Genomic DNA, 19,264 nt, shown 5'->3' with positions numbered 1-19,264 from the left:
TATCATTGTCTTTTTAACAATAGATAACTACTCCTGAAACAGTGCTGACACTGCAATGACAGAGCTGGTTGTTGCAGCTGATCTGCTTAATTTCCTTAGTTACACAATAGCTTTAGTAACTAAAATAAGTTGGGAAAAAAACCTCCACCACTTACACTGCAGTAACAGAAAACTGCAAATGAAATTATTACTGTAATTTAACGAGCCACCTACTCCTCAGCAGAGAGTGGTAACTCTCAAAACAGCATGCTCAACTCTCTGCAAATACAAGCTAAAAATAGACTGACAGAATTTGCCAGGAAAAAATAACTTCTAGACATTGTAAAAGTGATTTCAGTTAATGCATTTTAATTTTGCAATTGCAAACTTAAAATGCAATCATTTTATGAAATGAAATGATCATTTTATGAAATGCTTTAGTCACTGCAGTTCATCTGAAACAAGAAAAACGATCTCAAGACTGTCACTGAGTAACAGTTCTCCATCAGGATGTTGAGAATGTGAAGTTTGATTTCCAAACTACCATATTTAATTTTCTTCACATTATTTATGTGCGAACTTACACACACACACAGATACATGTATTCATATTTAATGCAAATATATATATATTCTACTGAATGTATATACATGTGTGCGTGCATATGCATATATATATATATGTACACACATATATATATACATATACTCAAACATACATAAGTATATGTATGAGAAAATAATTTATAAAGGAAAACAACTTACGGGTCTCCTGCAGCTAACAGGAGTAAGTATCTGGAAGGGATATGATCTGGAGGGAACACTGTGCTAGCAAATTTTACGGCCACTTGACGTACTTGAACTTCAGGCTTTAAGGGAAAAGATACAAACATGGTTGAGTCTTAAATGACAGCAGTAATGACTTTCACTCACCACTTGTACATCATCAGTCATTTGTTTTGATCTCTGGTACCAACATGATTCAAAAAGTTTAGACATTTTGAGACACTACTCATGCTTACAGTTCATATGGCAAGAGACAGGCAAAGAAAACCAAACTTCTCATACACAAGTAGGGAATTTAATGTTTAATAAACACATACACACTTCAGGGAATCATACTAATTCTTGAAAAACTGAACTGCTCCATCCAGGCAGTTTTGAAATGAAACTGACATATATCATCTTGCCACAGAAAACAGAGCTATTCTTAGGAGGAGCATAGCCAGAGGTGGGAAAGAAATACCAGCTTAGGGTAGTGATTGTGTCTGTAAGGTACACATAATCTCAAAAAGGTACTGCCTGGAGATTTAGATCCCTTGAGCAAAGGAGCTGTCAGCGTGAAAATTATCTCTTACACTCGAAATACATACAACCTTTACAGTCAGACTGGGTACTGACGCAAACACAGAGTGTACAACACTCACTCCTTCTGAAAATCCAGACCTCTGCTGTATTCTAAACACAAACAAGGTACTCAAAGTACAAGCAAGTCAAGTCTGATTTAGTCTAGACTAGTGTCTCAAGGCTAAGATCCTGAAGAGGTTCACTGGTGCCTTATGTCATATATCACACAGCCAGCTGAAACCCCACTTAGCAGTGAATGATCCTTTCTACCAAACTCTCAACATCCCACAGTGCTTCAGAATACTGTCCCTGAAGCATTTACTTCTTGAAGTTTTCTAAGGTGAAGACTATGAAAAACATATAATGCAATTGTAATGGATTTGGTTTTTTGCTAAACAGAACACAAACAGAGAACTGCAGTATTACCTCCTTTGCCATCACCGAACCACGTTAAAAATATTTTATGTGAGCATACACACCCTGCCTTCTCCCAGACAGGCCAATACATTCAGTAAGAAAAGGAAGATCTGATCCAAATTATCTAACAGAAGTGTCAGGAAACAGGAAGACAATTAATTTTTTTTTTTTAAGTATGTGATTTCAACTCCACTGAAAATACCTTTATTAAATAAGAAGCTACAAGAGCTTCCATCAGAGTACGCTGGGCTCCTTCCAAGTTACTGTATGCTCCAACCATCATAGACAATGCCTCTTGAATGGCAAGCCTAGTATCAGCATCTTCCTATAGTAAAAAACAAAGAGTTTCATTTACAGTGTATAGTGTCAAGAATTCAGCAAAATCAAAAGAAAACAATAAAGATTTCCCAAAGCCCCATCAGCACCCACCTTGCATAAGGCTTCAAAAAACTGCTGTACCAGTGCTATATCCTTGGTAAAGAGCTGAGGCATTCGGCTGAAACAAGATATTTTATTCCATGAAGCTTTTGTTTTATTAAGCTGAAATGCTTCACACTTCACTGGTCTTTCCCTCATTCCAAATTTTAAGTATCAAACAATTAGAGCCAGCACAGAAAGTTTTCTCTATCTTAGCCATATCCATCATAAAGCAGCACATTCTCCCTCCCTTAACACCGTTTGGAAAGTAAGATATTTTATGGACAACCACTTGGATCACCAGCACATGACTGACCATACCAGCTACCTAGCTTCATGCACTCTGCTCTTTGCTGTACATTCCTTAAATTTGTATTTCTGGCAATCCAGAATGCAGAACCATTTCTTAAATTCTGTGCACAATTCATGAGCTGCCATTAATCCCTGCTAGAGAAGCTATCAGGTGAAAACGTATTTCTTTTTACATCTCTGAAGTTGTCACTAGAAGCACACTTTTCTCTGCACTGTATACTCAACTGCAAAACTGGTAGGTGGCATAAAGCTTGCTGCTGATAAATTAACTAGTTAATCTGGAGAAGTTATTCAATGTCTCACTGCTTAAATGATGTTTCAGTTACCTGGAGAGCTTTCCAACTGCTGAATATGCCATTGATAGCAGTTTTGAATCCTTGAATAATAAAACAATAAACAGAATTTAGCAAAACCAGAAACACACACAGGTATATCTTTTATAAATACACATTTACTTTATATCCTGTCTTCAAATTGCTCAAGCAGGCTTTCATGGAAAAAGAATCCTAAAATACAAAGTATTTCTATCCAAGAATAAAAACATTATATAGAAACAGAGGGAGGACACTTTTGTCTAAGAAACAGAGAAACTGCAAGTTGTGGCAAAATGCAAATCTCTCTTCTGCTTTCAGCTAACTACATTTTAGTTCAAAAGAAACAAATAAGGAGATTCAGTGAGGATACAAAGCAGTAGCAAAGGGACAGAAAGCACTAGCTCTGAACAGCAGCTGTAAACAAAGGAAGCTGTTTGCCAAATGCATCTTCTGGATGACCAATACAGCACATTTATACACAAGGGCTTACTTCCTCCTTTTTCATTCCTTTCCCAATGGAAGGGAGTCCCATGCATTCAAATGCCAATTCAGGCCAGAAGGTCACATTCAAAAGTCAAACAAAGCAGCAAGAAGCTCAAAGCTGCAGAAAAGGTGATCTGCAACATCTGCCCTTTCTATGGTACATCTAGAAGTATCATGGAGAATTTTACTTTTGAAATGGCACTGGAAATACCTCATCAGGCCAGACTGGTATTTGCAGTTCTCTTTGGCAAAACCCTTCCCATAGTAATACCATCTCTGGATAGATAGCACGGAAGGTATAACAAGCAGGCCTATACAGATGCTTAACACAATGAGATAAACATCCAGAGTTGAGGACCTTGTGTGCTCCAGAGTAAGGGCAGCTAGATACTACTTTGACTTCTCTTTTTATATTACTAACACTATTAGTTTCTTCAGATTTTGCAATTGGTGCCCAAGCACATATCTATCAGTGTTAAATAAAGAAAACAGTTTTACTATATAGCATTTTAAAATATTTGCTTCTCTTCCAACAAAAATTCTTAAAAGGTATTCTCCAGCAACCCCTCAAGCAAACACCAAAAAAAAAGATACATCAGTTTCCATCATACATTTATTTATCTTTTGCTTGTACTCATGAAGAATTATAGTAAAGAATTTTTCATCTTACCTCTTTGTATTCATTGATCAGCTTTGTAAGTCCATTTAAAAGCATTGGACCTAAGGGCTTTATTTTATTCTCTGGACAACTGCAATTAGAGAAACCAACAAAATATTATCTTTTGCATCCCTGAAAAGGTTCTTCTCTAGTATCACTTCTCTTGACTGTGTTAAGATCAGATATTACAACTTACTGTGTGCAAGCACAGACACACTGAGCTTTCCAGATTAAGTTAAAAAAACCCTACTTTCTTTGTGTTTTAGTACTCATTAGTTCAGTTGTAACTTTATTAAACAGAGTGGCTTCTAGGCAAATAGCTAAAAAACACTAAAAAGTGCTCTCTGAACTACTTACATGATACAAATATGATGTACAAACTGCAAAGACAGACTTCTCAGTTTTGCATTTGTGTTTGCACCAAAGAGTCCATCATACACCACCTGACGAAAAGGAAGGAACAGATTACAGAGCGTCTGGCTTCACTTTCAAAGATTTTCATTCCCCCTCTTCTTTAAACACTATAATCAGTAACAATGCTTTCTACCTCTAAGTACTGGAGGAACTGTATCAAACTTATTAGGAAGTATTACTTTGGAAAATAAACATTACCTGAATGTTAGCTGGGAACATTTCTGCAGCTTGCCGGGATCGTAGAAGATGAGGAATTATCTTTAATTTAACACGGGTGCTGACTGACTCTCGTTTCATTTCTGGTTTCAGAACAGATCCCTGTCAGAAACAGAGATTAAATTACTTTCTGCTGCAAATCAGAACACACTGGTACAGAGAAAAAAATTATTCAAATAGCATAAATATTCAGTGAAAGCAGATATCAAAGGAAGTGATAAGATTAAAGAAATACAAATACTTTTAAATAAAGTAAGACAACTAAAATTACTTCTTCAGCAATTAAGAAGATAGACAACTCTGGAGGCAAGTCTTACCTCCTTGGTTTTCAGTGGTATATCCCCAAGATACACTTTATACATTTTGTTGATGATAGCAGGATTGTTCCAGTCAATTAAACTGAAGGAAAAAACCATATTGAACACAAATTGTTATGATTCTGACTATTGACTACTTCTTGAAAGAAGCATTCTGCATCATATTCATATCAGTCCCAAAATTTACACAGAACTTCACAGTTTGACTTCTGACCACTTTTCCCACACCCACATAATATACAGTCATAAAGAATGTGAATTAATTACACTTTAACAATTTCTGACGACATGATATCAAGTAATTTGTTAGAAACCTACATAATCCCTTCTCTGCTACTGAAACAAGACATACAGACCATGATAATTGACCAATGGGATATCAAACAGTAATCTGTGAACCAGCATACATTTCTTATAAAAGACATTCAACATTACATATTGTCCACATAGTTATTTTTCTCTCTGGACATCTTTCTCATCAGAAGGAAAGATGAGACAAGAAGAGGAGATCAGCTTCTTTAATCAGACTTCATCATTTAATAGAATCATCTCGCCTGTAACGACTGAGGTACATGAACAGACTTCAGCTGCAGAAGGTTTAATATGAAAATTCTGACTCCATGTTAAACAGTCCTACATATTTCAAAGATGTAGCCATATTTCAAAGATGAAGTCGCCTACATATTTCAAAGATGGCCCTGTCTTGCTCCAGCCTCCTACATGAGCCAGCAGATGTCCCACTGTCAATGTCTCAGCAAACAATATCAACAGCCATTACTCTGGCCTCTTGATGAGTTAAAGACAGAAGCATTGTCTTTAGATGATGAGGGGCGAACCGCAGGTGAGCAGAACCTTCAGTAATAACAGTGCTTGCCAAACTTTCTAGACTATCATCCATTTCACAATTAGTCTCTTTACTCTCCTAATAAATTAAATGAAAGTATACTTTTCTGGGAATCATTTACTAAAGCCTTATTGAAAATTGATAATCCACAGGGGGCAATGTAGAAACCACCGTTACTTTTCATGATTTGACAATAAAGTGATACCAAAAATGATCAAACCCACACAGCTAAAGCAGTCAGTTTTGGAGACAAGTGACATATCCAGCTGCAAACCACAAATTCCCAGCCCAGCGGAAAGACATGGCAGCTTCACAGATATACAGGGAACCTCAGCCTTCCTCACCTCCAGCAGTCTCTCTGGAGCACTACATTCGTTGTGATAGCTGCTTCAGGAATACTTACACTATCTTTTCCTTACCTTTGCTTGCTCTTTAGTTCAAGGTCTGCTGCAGTGGCAACACTGTGTCTTGTATCACTTGAGGCTACAACCAGGTGTATAACAGCTTCAAGTTCGGGCACTTGCTCAGCCTCAATGAACTTCACTATCCCCAGCTTACACTGTTTAACACCAGGGAAAGCAGAGTTACTCACAAGAAAGCGGATGTTACAGTAAGTGTAGCACCTCAGCTGTCTCAAATCATGGCTTCTGCTCGCTTAAGGAGAAGTTCACATGCTCTCCATCTCTTAGCTAGCCTCCTGTCAAAGTCTGCAGCAAAGTACGGGCATTACCATAATGGGATACTCTTTTACACCACTGCTGAAAAGGGATGCTTCAGAAGACACTCTTGCAACCTTTTAGAGTAAAACACAAGAGTAGGCTGCAGTCATGGCTGCTTCCCGATCACCTTCCTTCCCACCTCATCACTGCTAAATTCCTTAAGGCATCATGCAAAATTCCTCAGCAAATTCCCTCAGGGCAACTAAAGACCTGGTCAGAATCAGTTACATATTTTCCCTCTGGCTTTCCATTCCTCCATCTGCAACTGTCCCCATTACCGTACCCACAATTCACCAAGGAGCAGCCCCACAGCACTAAATACCTGTTCTAGCAGCTCTGGTGTCCATGGACTGTCTCCAATTACCCTTTTGGCTGCATAAAAGCTCATCCCTGGAGGTGGCTGAGGGATTCCAGAACCTCCCACGCTACTTGAGGAAGACCCCTGGGCTGAGGGCACGTTTTGTCGACTTTGAGATTCATTCAATACAAACCTAAGCAGGCAGGGAAAGACCTTTATTAGAGCCTTTTCCAATCCACATTACCAGCTGAATTAGATTCTGGAATTGAGAAAGACACATAACTTGTCCAACTTGATTATTTTTTCTAATTAATCCCATGACTCTAACATAAGACAGAATTTGAGGCTCTGCTACAAATTATCCCAATATATTCTGCAAGAGCCATAACAATGTCACTGTAAGTTAAAACAAACTTCAGTTAGAAAAGGGAAGGGTCCACTGGCATTTCCAGAAAGGGTCCTTAGCTTACAAACCAGAAAAAAATATTTCTTTTGTATTAGAAGTAAATACTCATGCTGTACTACATGAAACTCATGCTAAAATTTCCAATAACATTTGTATGATTTCTATAAAAAATACAGACCTAAGAAGGGAAACAATGAAGCATTTGCAACACAAGTGGCAGCAAACATCCTGATGTAAAAAAATAAATAAATGAGATACTGTCTTGGAAAATGGCAGATTTAATACAGGGCAGAGAAGGAAAGCAAAAATAAAAAAGTTTACAGAGCTTGTTCTTTTGCAAGACCAGCTAGTCCAGCTGCCCTGTGCTCACCTTCATGCTTTTATAAAAGCCACCAAACCAACTCCAGGTATCCTTGGAAGACAGCCAAATGGCCTCAAAATTCCACTGCAGAGACCAGCAAGAATTCTTTTGCCCCAGCCAGCCTCCCATTTTGCATTCAGCACACAGGTAACAAAAAGAGGTAAACAATCTCAACAATAAGAATTCATTCCAAGTCTCATTAGTTAAAACTTTAAATACTTTATTATGAGCTTTAAACCCTATAGTTAAGCTTTCTGGTTGCTTTACTGCAGCAAACTGGTAAGGCTAAATCACAACTGGACAATGACACACCAAGTTCTAACAAGTACAAATTAGCTGTAAACCACTGCAAACAGATTCCCCCAGAGAGCAAGACTTTAAGAGACAGACAACTAGAGCCACAGGCTAATTTAAGACACTCTAGCACCTTCTGGAAAGAAAATTAAACCTTCACCTTCTACTTTCAGTGTCTCTGAGTGTTTTCTCAGAGGTCTCTTTCAAACCAAATTATTCTGTGATTTAAAAACTCATGCTTGGCCAGAGTATTAAAGTGTGGAAGGGAGTGACGTCTCACTGGAAAGCCCAAAGATTCATTTGTTGAAGCTACAGCTACAGATGAAGCTAAAGGCAATTAACCTGAGCCAGCTGAATAGTGTGAATCATGAACAGAAGAACAAGCATTTGAAACAGTGTGCTGCAAGATTCTGTATATTCAAATGAAAGGGAAGTAGTCCCCTAATTAGCTGATGGAAAGCATGGCCTCCAACAAATTGACAAGGAGAAAGACCATGTGCTCGCTATTTTAAATTCATTCCTTCAGGTTAATCCACTCAGGCGAGCAAGAATTATGAGCTCAAATAGATCATATTGGCACCAATCCTATGAGACTTTTATTGCCAGAAAAAAACAGAAACGTGTTCAACCACCAAAACTATTTCTATTTTTTTCCAAAGCAAAAGCTCCCCTAGCAATACAAAGAAACAAAAAGAACCAACAAAACAGTTACTGGAAAAAACATTTTGAGAAAGTATTGATTTTAGACACTAGAAGGTTCCTAACTAGCAGTGATCAGTAAATTCAAGTAGTTCTGTACATTCCTCTTGCTTACAAAGACAGTGTTCACACTCAAACAACATCGCTGCAGTTTGAACATTTTTCACCAGAAGACAGACAGAAGACAGACAGTCATGTTCAAAGGTTCATCTCTGGAAAGCAGAAGTTTTTAGAGATTATTCTTGCTTATGATCTCAGAGCAATAAGCTTTAAAACTCAACTGCAGATAGATGGGTACACATTTTTGTCAGGCTTCTCTTTGAAAGGGTTGGCTACCTGGTTCTTACAATTATCAACTTCTTTTGTACTTTTCTACTGGTTTCATTCGAGCCAGGAAGTAACAGAGCACTTTAAATGTGTTTTCAAGGGTGTAGTTTGTGCTGTTTCACAGACAAAAAACACATTAATGCTAGGGAAGACTGGTATCAACTCACCCATAAGGCATAAGAAGAACATCCAACATGAAGTCCAAAAGCAGCTGTACAGTCTTTGGTTTTTCAGCAAGATTAAATGGAGAAGCTGCTGCTTTCAGTGGTTCAGCAGGGTATTTCATGTGAAAAAGGGTTGGTATTAGAAGATGCATTAGGCTGAAAAACAATTACATTTACTGCAACCATTTTAAAAACCATACCTGTTTACTTATACAAGAGAGAAACCTTTTACAACAAGACTGTTCTTCATTAGCAAAAAAATAAAATCTTAACAAAAGTTCAACATATTCACAGTGGCTTCATAGAATCCAGTGGCTTCTATTTACCACCTGATCTACTTAATAATGGAAAGCAGAACATAAATTAGGATTTGTCCTTAAAATGGAATATATGTGCCTGCATGCATGCAGACATCTGGAGAGATAAAGTCACTGTCTTTGTCCAGATTTTTGACAGTTTCATAATTATGCCACAAAATACAGTATAGGGCTGTCTCATCCTTAAGACACACTGGCAAATGTAGAGCCGTACAGCCGGATTTTCCAAAGCTCTCTTCACTCATGTGAAGAAGCCATTTCAACAGAGAAAAACCATGCTTCAAGTATTTTCACACTGATCTCATGAATGGAAGCAAGATGTTACTCAAGACCTTTCAGTAATGTCATTTAAAAATATTTTGACACCATTACAGTATGTAGAGTGAATGAAGACATGCTTTTAATGACATTTTCCAATACCAACACAGTGGAAACTCATCTCAATGTAGTAAGAACCAGGCCCACCCATAGAGATTCTTACTATACATCAGTTCCCAACATTCTATTTTTCATATATTACAACTTAGCTAAAACTCCTACTTCCTTGAAAGGAATTCCTCTCAATTCCTCTCAATTCAGAGTGGCCAATCTGAGACATCTAGCACTGCTCCTGCCGCTGGGTCAGAGGGTATCTACTGAAGGTCTGGCCTTAAGATGGAAACCAGAACTTGGTGAAGATGCATGGGGGATATGGACAGGCATTTCACTTCCATCATAACACAGACCTCTTATCATATAGGTAGTCTGCTGCAGCAGATTCTGTATATTATTACAGCATTAGACTATACCAATTTCTTGTACCACTCAAATGACAGGTTTACTGATCCAAATTGTACATGGCAAGAACATCCTAAGTCATGAAGACAGCACTAAGGAAATATTTTAACAACCAATATAAATTATTTTTTCTAAAATAACACCAACAAAATTCACTCCAAGAGTAGGAAGTCATACCTGTCTTGTTGTGGCTGAGGTTTCCCTTCCATTGCAGTGAGAAGGGTTGGAGCCAATTCACATTGTTTTTCCACAGGCAGACGGGGGTATCCCATCTTAACATAAATTATGGTAAAATTCTAAAGGGGTAGAAAAAGCACATAGTGTTGCAGCAATGGAAAAGATGTGTTCCTTAACTTCTTGTATGTTCTGTTACATAATTGCATATTGGAAACAACATATGTTTTGCAAGACCAAATTCTTAAGTCTAAGACTTATCAGATTGACAACCATTACAGTGGAGACTCAGCATAGACTAGTCAGAGTAGGTCTTGCTGGGCTTCTGTTTTAAAAGCAGTGGGAAAAAAACAATCAAAAAAGCTCTCTCTGGTTTGTCTTTTTCACTGCCAATTTCACCAAAAGCAGCTGCAACTAAGCAACAGCTTAAAATAAAGCAAATGTAATGATCTCTCTTACCTACTTCTGAAATAAAATAGAATACAATATTGAATAAATAAAAAGTCAGCAGCACAGACAAAATTTCTCTTAAAAACATGTTTCTAAATCACCTCATTTAAAAGCAGCAAATGCAGTTAAGAGTCCAGTGACAGGACAGCACAGCAGAATAATACTGAATACTGGACTATGCTGTTCATCTAAATCCAGCCAAGAAGTGCAGAGGTAAGAGTTGTGTTCCATGACCTGTCTGAAAGCAGGGCAAAGGAGTGTTGTAGTGCACTACACTACTTCGTAGATGACACTTGAGTTAAAGTGCTATGAAGCCTCATGATGCAAAGGAATATGCATTGCTGAGATACATGAATGAAAAGACATTTTGACAGGTACAGCCAAATACAGCATTTGTTAAGTATGTCTCTAAACAGGATGGTTCATTTTGCTCTACAAGACATATGCACTCCAGAAGTCTTGGTCATTTCTAAAAAGTGAATTGCACTTGCTCAAGACAACCTAAGACTACTTTTGCAATTGCACAGACAATTGCACTTGCTGAAGACAACCTAAGACTACTTTTATGTATGTCACTGCTGTTTAAAGTCTAAATATTTCTCCATACATTTCTAAGATGTTTTTTAATTTATGCTACACACAGGACTTAACAGAAAAACGAAAAGTACAAAGTTCCCTATGATTAAATCACTTTTGTTTCATGATGATGATTTGCAACAGACATATCAAAACTGAAATGCAAACTGTCTCATTGTTTCATAGTTTTGGAAAAAACCTTTTAAAACTATTTTCACTTTTAAATTAGATTGAATGAAATAATCTATGAAAGTTTCACAATCTATAAAATAACATTTTTTTCATCTTGCTCAGCTACGGTCCTGACCCTAAAATCACATAAAAATATAGGTCCTCATGTGTTCAAAGAGATAAGGGTCTTTTACTTAAAACTCCAATCCTGCAGATATCAGGATAAGGATTGGTAGCTGCGTGCAAAATGCAGCTTTTATCAGCGAACAGACCCTTTACAATAGAAGCAATGACAATTCATGCAACCATGAAATATCAAGAGTAACTGTCTAATTTGAACATAATGCTTTATGAAACCAAGTTTCACCCATACCAGACTATAAAACTGAGTATAAAAAAACCTCTTAAAGCATCAACCTCGTAACAATTACATACTTGCTAGGAAAACTGACAGAGCTAAATACAGAAGCTTTAAAGAATATTCTGCTTGCTAAAGTAAAGCAGCAAACAGTCTTGGAGGAACACTTACAGTGACAAATGACACTGCAGAAGGATCTTGGTACTGAACTAGCAGAGTCTCTACTGGAAGCTGAATTTTTGGTCGACTTTTGATGCGCTTATTCAGATGAACCAGCAGCTCCATGACCTGACAGGAAAAAAAAACCAAACCAAAACAAAAAAAAATGTAAAGAACCACCATTAATGTTGCTACTCTGGGGTCCAATCATCAACCTCAACCCATTAGGCAGGCTTAGTATAAGCAAATCAGGCCTGATCTAACTGATTATTTAATTTGTAAGAAATCAGCAGCATTCATTTATATTATTATCTTGAAACCATGTCACTGTTAAAACAAACACAAAAGTCCCAAAGCACACCACAATCAACAACATCCATCAACAGAAATAAAAGAAAGGATTACTGAAGATGACCAGTTCTCTCCACAGGTTAGTTACTACCTGTCAAAACTGTCTCTGGCTTGGAAATCTGCGCTCCTGCTCTATATATGAGCTGTGGAATAACTCCAATTCACAAAGCAGGCAAAAAAAAATATCCCCACTCATAATGAAGTTAGCAAATAAGTGTATGAGAACTGTTTGGAGTGGAACATTACAGAACTGAAATCCTTCAAACAAGAGGAGAAGCCAACACGAGCGCTGTGAATGTCAGGCAGAAGCAATGTGCAGTCCTGTCTGGGCGGGGAGAGCTCCAGCAGTAATGCCAATGGGAACAGGCAGATGCTCGAGGGGAATGACCCTGGACTCTGACAGACAGCAAAGCAAAATGGGGGCCAGCGTGTGTAGAAACAAGAGAGGTGCACCGTGGTATTCCCTCATGATGACGACTGTCAAGCAGTGAAGTTTGAGCCCGGATGTACAGTCCTTATTCTCAAGATGGGTTTCCCATGACCCATCTTGATAAAACCTTCACCTTCATCCTGAACTGAACTTGTAATGGACTGTTTTAAATAGGAGATTGGTCTGGAGACCTTCTAAATTCCTGAATTATCCCATGATTCTACAATCCGATTAGGTAGTTTCTTAGCAACACCAAAGTGTCAGTTGTAAATCTCCTGAAGGAGGTATCATAACTGAATGAAGAAAATTGAAAAACTACAATTTCTACTCTGGAACAATTACCCATTCTGAGAAATCACACTGAACATCTGCATCTTGCTTGCAAACTTCATTAGATTCTTAAAAGAGGTGATGCAAAAAAATGGAAGCGAATTAGATGAATTCAATTCAGTTCAGGCAAAACCTGTCAGAGCCAGTCCTAGATTCACGTTGACTTCAACCAATTCAAGCAAAAAGCCAGGCTGTCCTGCGTTTTCAAGGGATCATTGCCTTGGTCATAACATGCTGTCACTGAAGCCCATAATGGAAACTGCAGAACCACATGGATGCTGAGCTGCATACGAGCAGCCTCTTGGACACCATCTTTACATCCACTCCATGACTAGGTCTCAAACAAAATCATGTCCAGCCATAATCCAGAAAAACTGCAGAGCTGACTGCAAGCATGTGATCAAAACCAGAGATAAACTATCAAACTAAGTTAACACTGACAGCTACCAAATTTTGCTGCTGTATATTTATTGCAACAGTTACAAATTCATACTATTTTAGAGAGAAAAAAAAACCTGTCTACACAGATCTCTCTGAGAAAGGGTAGGAGATACGAAGATAGAACTCAAGAAACATGTTCAAATGATCAAGTGCTATAATTGCATGTATTATTATTATCTGGTGAGAATGAAAATCAAGAGTTTAAACACCTAAAAGGAAGAAATGCACTTTATTTCATTATTCACTCTAATGTAAAAACTATTAACTGCTACCACTACAATACACTCTTAAGTAGGCTGTGTGATTTCAAGAGGCTTCTTAAAATTTAATATTCCAAAGACTATTCCTCCCCTTTCCTGAATCTTCCAATACTCCCAAATAATGGACAACAGATTCCAGCTTAGAGAAAAAGATCATAAAAAAATACCCTAGGAAATTTAATCAGCTGGTTAAATGTCTTTCTTCACAGCTTCAAGCACACATGGTAAGCAGGTATTCAGAAGAACACCCATTTTGAGTTGGATTATCTGTCCTTCAGCACAGTGGAATGGCATGACATCCATGGATTCATTTTCATGTAATCATTCTTAGAGACATATTTTGTGCAGAACTTTGAGAAAAATCTATGCTACAGTAACTTGCAGGTTCTGTAATCCACTTACAAATGCAGTGACAGTATGATCTTTTCCCCATTCCTACAAGACAGAGGGACTTATGAAAAGCTTCTTTTCCACCACCAACCCCCAACACTTCATCTGCACTCTGCTTTAAAACATTCCAGTCCACTCCTATTACCAGACCAAAAACCTAATGCAGGAACCTGAATTCCCCAGTTACATATTAAATTCCACCTCTAAAACTGCTTGGTCCTTGCTCCTTATTCCTGGTTACAGGCAAAAACCAACCAGTTTTGGTACATATTAAGGAAACAATAAATTTTGTGATAAAGCTGTCTTATGTACCACAGAACTAATTTTTTTCAGGTAGGTATGACAGTCCATCTTCAAAATTACTTGGCTCTTGCTCTTATTCCAATTATCAGGCAAGTGAATGACAGCAATGAGTATGGCTTCATGGTATTTTGTGCACAGAAGGCTTGCTTCACATATGCCCCAAGTCAGGTGGAAGCACAACAGCCCTGGAAGCCAAGGCAACCATCCCTATGGCAGCAAGCCTTGATCCCAAGCTAACTCACAGCTAGCGGGCCTCAAGAGGAAACAAATACAGCCTCCACACATCTGCAGAACCTGTGCTGACACAAGCACTGACTGTTTTGTTTAAGCTCTAACAGCAGTAATGAACCAATTCTCTATCACGGTAATGATAAATTTTCCTCAAAGAGTAATTTCCTCAACAGAGAACATCCAAGCATAGCAAATCATGATACATCACAGGGATTTCCTTCTCCCTGATCAGGACAATGTATCTTTATGGTAAATTGAACCCTTACCTTCTTGCGAACTCCTTCCTGTGTGCTGGACAGCTTGAGGAGAACAGGGGGTAGGAATTTGGAAATAATGTTCTGTAACTGCTCATCTGTTTCTGCATGGCCAAGACGTAAGAACACGCGCTCCAGCTGATCTGCAATTAATTAAAGAAAAAAGAAAAGGGAAACTGGTTGAAACTCAAAATTTCTGTAGCAAGAAAACTTTTTCTGAACATCCCCTAATGGACTTAAAAGAATCTCTGCACAATGTCATTAGCATACTTACATCTAAAAAGCACTCATCACAGATTTTTAACACAGAAAAAACAATTCATGGTAGAAACCAGCCTGATGGCTTCTAGTACTAGCCTTCACAAGTACAGGGAGACCTCTCCTAGCAAAGACAAAAACAATTAAGGCCGCCTTTGCATGTACAGTCCACACACCTGAAAACACAAGAAAGAATCTAGAGTGAAAAATCAGGGTTTTTGAAGCTCGAGACAACTGCTCCAGGGTAAATTTGATACACACAGGTTAGGGTTACAGGAGTATTCATACAACATTTTGACAGGCTAACCTGTCCAGCACCTGTCCACTGGGGCACTTAGGTCTCCTAGAAAATCTGAACAAATGTTGGCTGAGGCAGTTGTTTGTTATAAGTAGCTGATCTGTTTTCAAAAAGACAGCACTATCATCAATAGGAGTAAGAGCACAAGCATCAAATGTAGGACATACTGCTGTGATCCTACTATCACTCTACAAAGTGGCTGGGGTGTTTCAACTTATCTTCCTCTGGCCAGCTAATCTTCTCCCCAAATCCAGAAAGGAATGAACAAAAAATCATTTCACAAAAACAGATGACAGCAAAAATCTACTGTCAATAGCTCAAGCACAAAGGCTGACGATAAAAACAAGGTTAAAAGTACTTATTTTAAGTGCCAGCATGCAGCTGCCCCAACAGCTACACCAGAAGCAAAGCCAAGCCTCTCCAACAACAACAGCATTCCCAACAGCTGGACGGAGAAGAGTTCTTGTGCATAGGACCAGAAGCATGTTTTTCATCCTGCAGCAATGACAGCCAGACCCACAGGCGGCAAGGAGACCCAATGCTTCTGAAGGGCCAAAGGTCTTAAGACATCTTTCAAAGAGGAAATAATTTCCCCACAGACTAGTGTAAAGTGACCTACAGCAAGCTGAGATTAGAGGGAGACCAAGGAGAGGCCTCCTTCAGCAGAGGAGGATCATCAAGCTGACTGTAAAGGACTAGAGTGGGGAAAAAAAAAGAAAAAAGAGCAGTGGTACAGGGCAGCAGTAAAGACTGAGGTGATTGGATATGGTTAGAACCGAAGTGAACAAAAGGGATGTTGAAATGCAAATACAGCTCTAACCAGCAAACAAACCCATGATGTTATGGCTTCAGAAGCCTTTACTGTCCTATTTTTAAAACCTGCGCTATGCCTGCATTCATAGCATTATTCCTTCCTCCTCTGCCAGATGCAGATTAAACATAAACATACCACTTCCAAAATTTCATTTTCTGCTGAGCAAATATGACAGGCAACTGAACAGACAGAGCACGATGAAATTTTACCGTCAAGGAAACTACTGCCAAAACTCTGCAGCATCTATACAATAAACTGAAGATACGAGTCCATTTCATTTCAGACTGATTTCACAGACCACTCAGGTTGTCAGCTAGTCAATGGTTCTATAACACATATCTCGTTTCAATTTTTTAAAAAATCATGACATTTGATTTCCTTTCACTTTCCTTCTTGTGTCATCCTTCCCCCACCCCTCCTATCCCTCCCATCCCAATGAGCCCCCATTCAAGAACCTCTTTGGTGCATCACTACCATACAGGCAGTAAGGATCTACAGAAATCACATCAAGCAGCTAAAAGCTAATAATTAATAAAAACTATAAAATGTTTCCCCTTGGAGCTAGAACTGCAGAACACTACAGCTCCATCATTCTCAAGCAAGTTGACTGAGGAACTTTCTCAACATGTTCTTTAACATTGCAACAGATCAAAAACAAGTGTAAGGAAACACAACCAAAGTTAGTTCTAAAGCCATTTGTTGGTAGTCACTGGACTACTCAAAGATCTTCTCAAAGGCAGAGAAACTGACAGAGCACACTTTGTATGTCCTCTCAGGAAATGCAGCAATGCACTGAATTGCAAGCATCTGCCCCATTTCCAGCTTCCTCCATTAATCTCTTCTCAAGCAACAACCGGAATGGTGGAAATAATAATATCAAGAGCAATAATAATAGAAATCAGGAGGAAAAAAAGCTACTCCCTTCTTAACGCTGTCTGTGAGATAAGTTTATTACTTTTCTCATACCTCTGCTGCAAAGTCTGTTAAGCCCTAATACTGCCATCAGATATTCTTCTTTAACCATAATCATAACAAGACTCTTCAGCCAATTCAAAGATACTGGTCACCTGGATGTAGTTAAGAAACTGCCCAGGAGTTTCTCAGAGTACTCTCTCATGCTGCTGATGCAGGCTGTATCCATAGGAGTAGGAGAGAAAAACAAAGAGCTATAAAACCTCCTAAGTATTGTACATCAGACATTTTCTCCATGGTTTTTATTCTACTAAGCATTAAGACCATTTCTCAAGCTGACAACCTTCATTACAGGAAAGCATAAACACTGGTGATTTAAAGCACCACACACAATGGCCCAGGAAAGTAAGTGTAGATGAAATATCTGCATCTCAGATGCTGTGTCCTGACTTCAAGTATGCTGCAGACCTCCAGGCTGGCATGAGGAAAGCACCTTTCCTTGAATATCTCTTCACAGCCAGCAAACAGACCACTATGCACCAGACATCAAACAAGACAGTATGCTCACAACTGGTCTGAATTCCCCATCTCATGCATTTCCAAAGTTTTTAAGTATAAAGCTAAAATCTTCTCTGTCTGATTTTACAGCCCCTACTACCAACTGAAAAACTGCACAATTGCAATTTTAGGAGCTTATCTGATAGTAGAAATAAGTAAAGCAAGATGTCTAACTTGCTTTACTTCATACCAAGGAGGACTGGCGGGGGGGGGGAAGGACAAAAACTGTTTGGAAAAAGCCTTGGCAGCTGGAGACCAATCTTAGAAACATCATATGTGTGCAACAGCTATGACACTTAGCATTTTACTATGGATTAAAAAACAACACAACAAGAATAAGGTGCTTGAGTAAAAAAATTGGTAACTAGATTTACTTTTAAAATACATACAACTAAGTCCATGCAGAATTAGAATTTGAAACAGTTATTCACATATTTTGGCACTATCACTTCTTTTCTTGCTGCTGTGTAGTACTTTCACAAGAAAAAAAAACAATTTTGTGGCACTTTCTTGAGGGAAAAAAGGTATTTACAAGAAGACAAAGATAAATACGGAAAACCAAACATTGCAAATGAAGAAGACAGTTCCTTTCATTGTATGTAAAAGAAACAAAGGGGCAGAAAAACAAGATATATCTTTCTATCTCTATTTTCAACATCAGTGTCCAATTTGTGTAAACAGACACGGTGCATTTGGAATCTGCAATTCCCAAGTTACCATGGCAATGTAGCTACCTATCTGTGAGAAAATACATGTTTCACTTCTCGTTCTTTCCAATCTCCATTTCAGACTACAAGGAGGAATACGGGTTTCAGCACTTAACAACCTTGCAAAGACAAAAAAGAAAGGAATCACTTTCAAAACACAGATAATGCATACAAATTCTACAAAAAACCTACATTGACAATAACACTAATGACACTTCCAAATCCTGCAATACCATCCACAATAGGGTCAGCATTATTTTAAGTTTTGTTACTTCAGAACTGACCTTGTAGTCAACCAAGGTAACAGTAAAACCCCACAGTTTTCACAGGAAAAACATGCCCTTTCCTTCCATTTGGTAAATACTGACATGATAAGTATTTACCAAATACTTATCAAAGATAAGAGAGAGAAAGAAAAGGAGGGGAAAAGGATAAATATATGGATAAACAGTAAAATAGCTACCTCAATACAGCCAAGAATTCAAAGAGTTTACCCTCATTATTTTAATTAAAAAAAAAAAAAGGTCTGGTTATGCAACTGTAAACCTGTATTTTTATCACAAAAATCTCTCAGTTCAGCCAAGCACAGTTCCATTTCAAATCAGTTTCCTCTGGCATTTATAGATATTTTGTACAGCACACCACTTATTCCACACAGACCCCTCAGCAATGCACATTTGTGTAGCAGAGTATCAAGTAAAACACACACCCTTCCTTTTATGAAAGCTGACTCAAGAAACTGCTGGGGCTAGGACATGT

The 19,264-nt window shown here is 38.2% G+C and overlaps 1 protein-coding gene across 6 annotated transcripts in view; it reads right to left on the bottom strand.

The window, feature by feature from the left end:
* Window positions 1-19,264, bottom strand: part of ECPAS (Ecm29 proteasome adaptor and scaffold) — a 59,982-nt gene that overhangs the window by 37,320 nt on the left and 3,398 nt on the right. For 4 of the 6 annotated variants that reach the window (XM_030236669.2, XM_050987142.1, XM_050987144.1 and 1 more), the window contains exons 2-15: window positions 14,971-15,101; window positions 11,981-12,097; window positions 10,258-10,376; window positions 8,990-9,142; window positions 6,760-6,928; window positions 6,138-6,277; window positions 4,875-4,956; window positions 4,540-4,659; window positions 4,285-4,370; window positions 3,940-4,018; window positions 2,799-2,848; window positions 2,173-2,239; window positions 1,946-2,068; window positions 745-848 (exon numbers count right to left, since the gene is read on the bottom strand). In XM_030236669.2, coding sequence (XP_030092529.1) covers window positions 745-848; window positions 1,946-2,068; window positions 2,173-2,239; window positions 2,799-2,848; window positions 3,940-4,018; window positions 4,285-4,370; window positions 4,540-4,659; window positions 4,875-4,956; window positions 6,138-6,277; window positions 6,760-6,928; window positions 8,990-9,142; window positions 10,258-10,376; window positions 11,981-12,097; window positions 14,971-15,101 — 1,540 coding nt within the window. Of the gene's footprint in view, window positions 1-744; window positions 849-1,945; window positions 2,069-2,172; window positions 2,240-2,798; window positions 2,849-3,939; window positions 4,019-4,284; window positions 4,371-4,539; window positions 4,660-4,874; window positions 4,957-6,137; window positions 6,278-6,759; window positions 6,929-8,989; window positions 9,143-10,257; window positions 10,377-11,980; window positions 12,098-14,970; window positions 15,102-15,232; window positions 15,528-19,264 lie in introns of those variants that run through there. The other 2 variants (XM_030236670.2, XM_050987145.1) reach the window with 2 other exon arrangements.

Source organism: Serinus canaria, chromosome Z, assembly GCF_022539315.1.
Source record: "Serinus canaria isolate serCan28SL12 chromosome Z, serCan2020, whole genome shotgun sequence".
Lineage (NCBI taxonomy): Eukaryota > Metazoa > Chordata > Aves > Passeriformes > Fringillidae > Serinus > Serinus canaria.
This window is presented reverse-complemented; position numbering and strand designations above follow the sequence as displayed.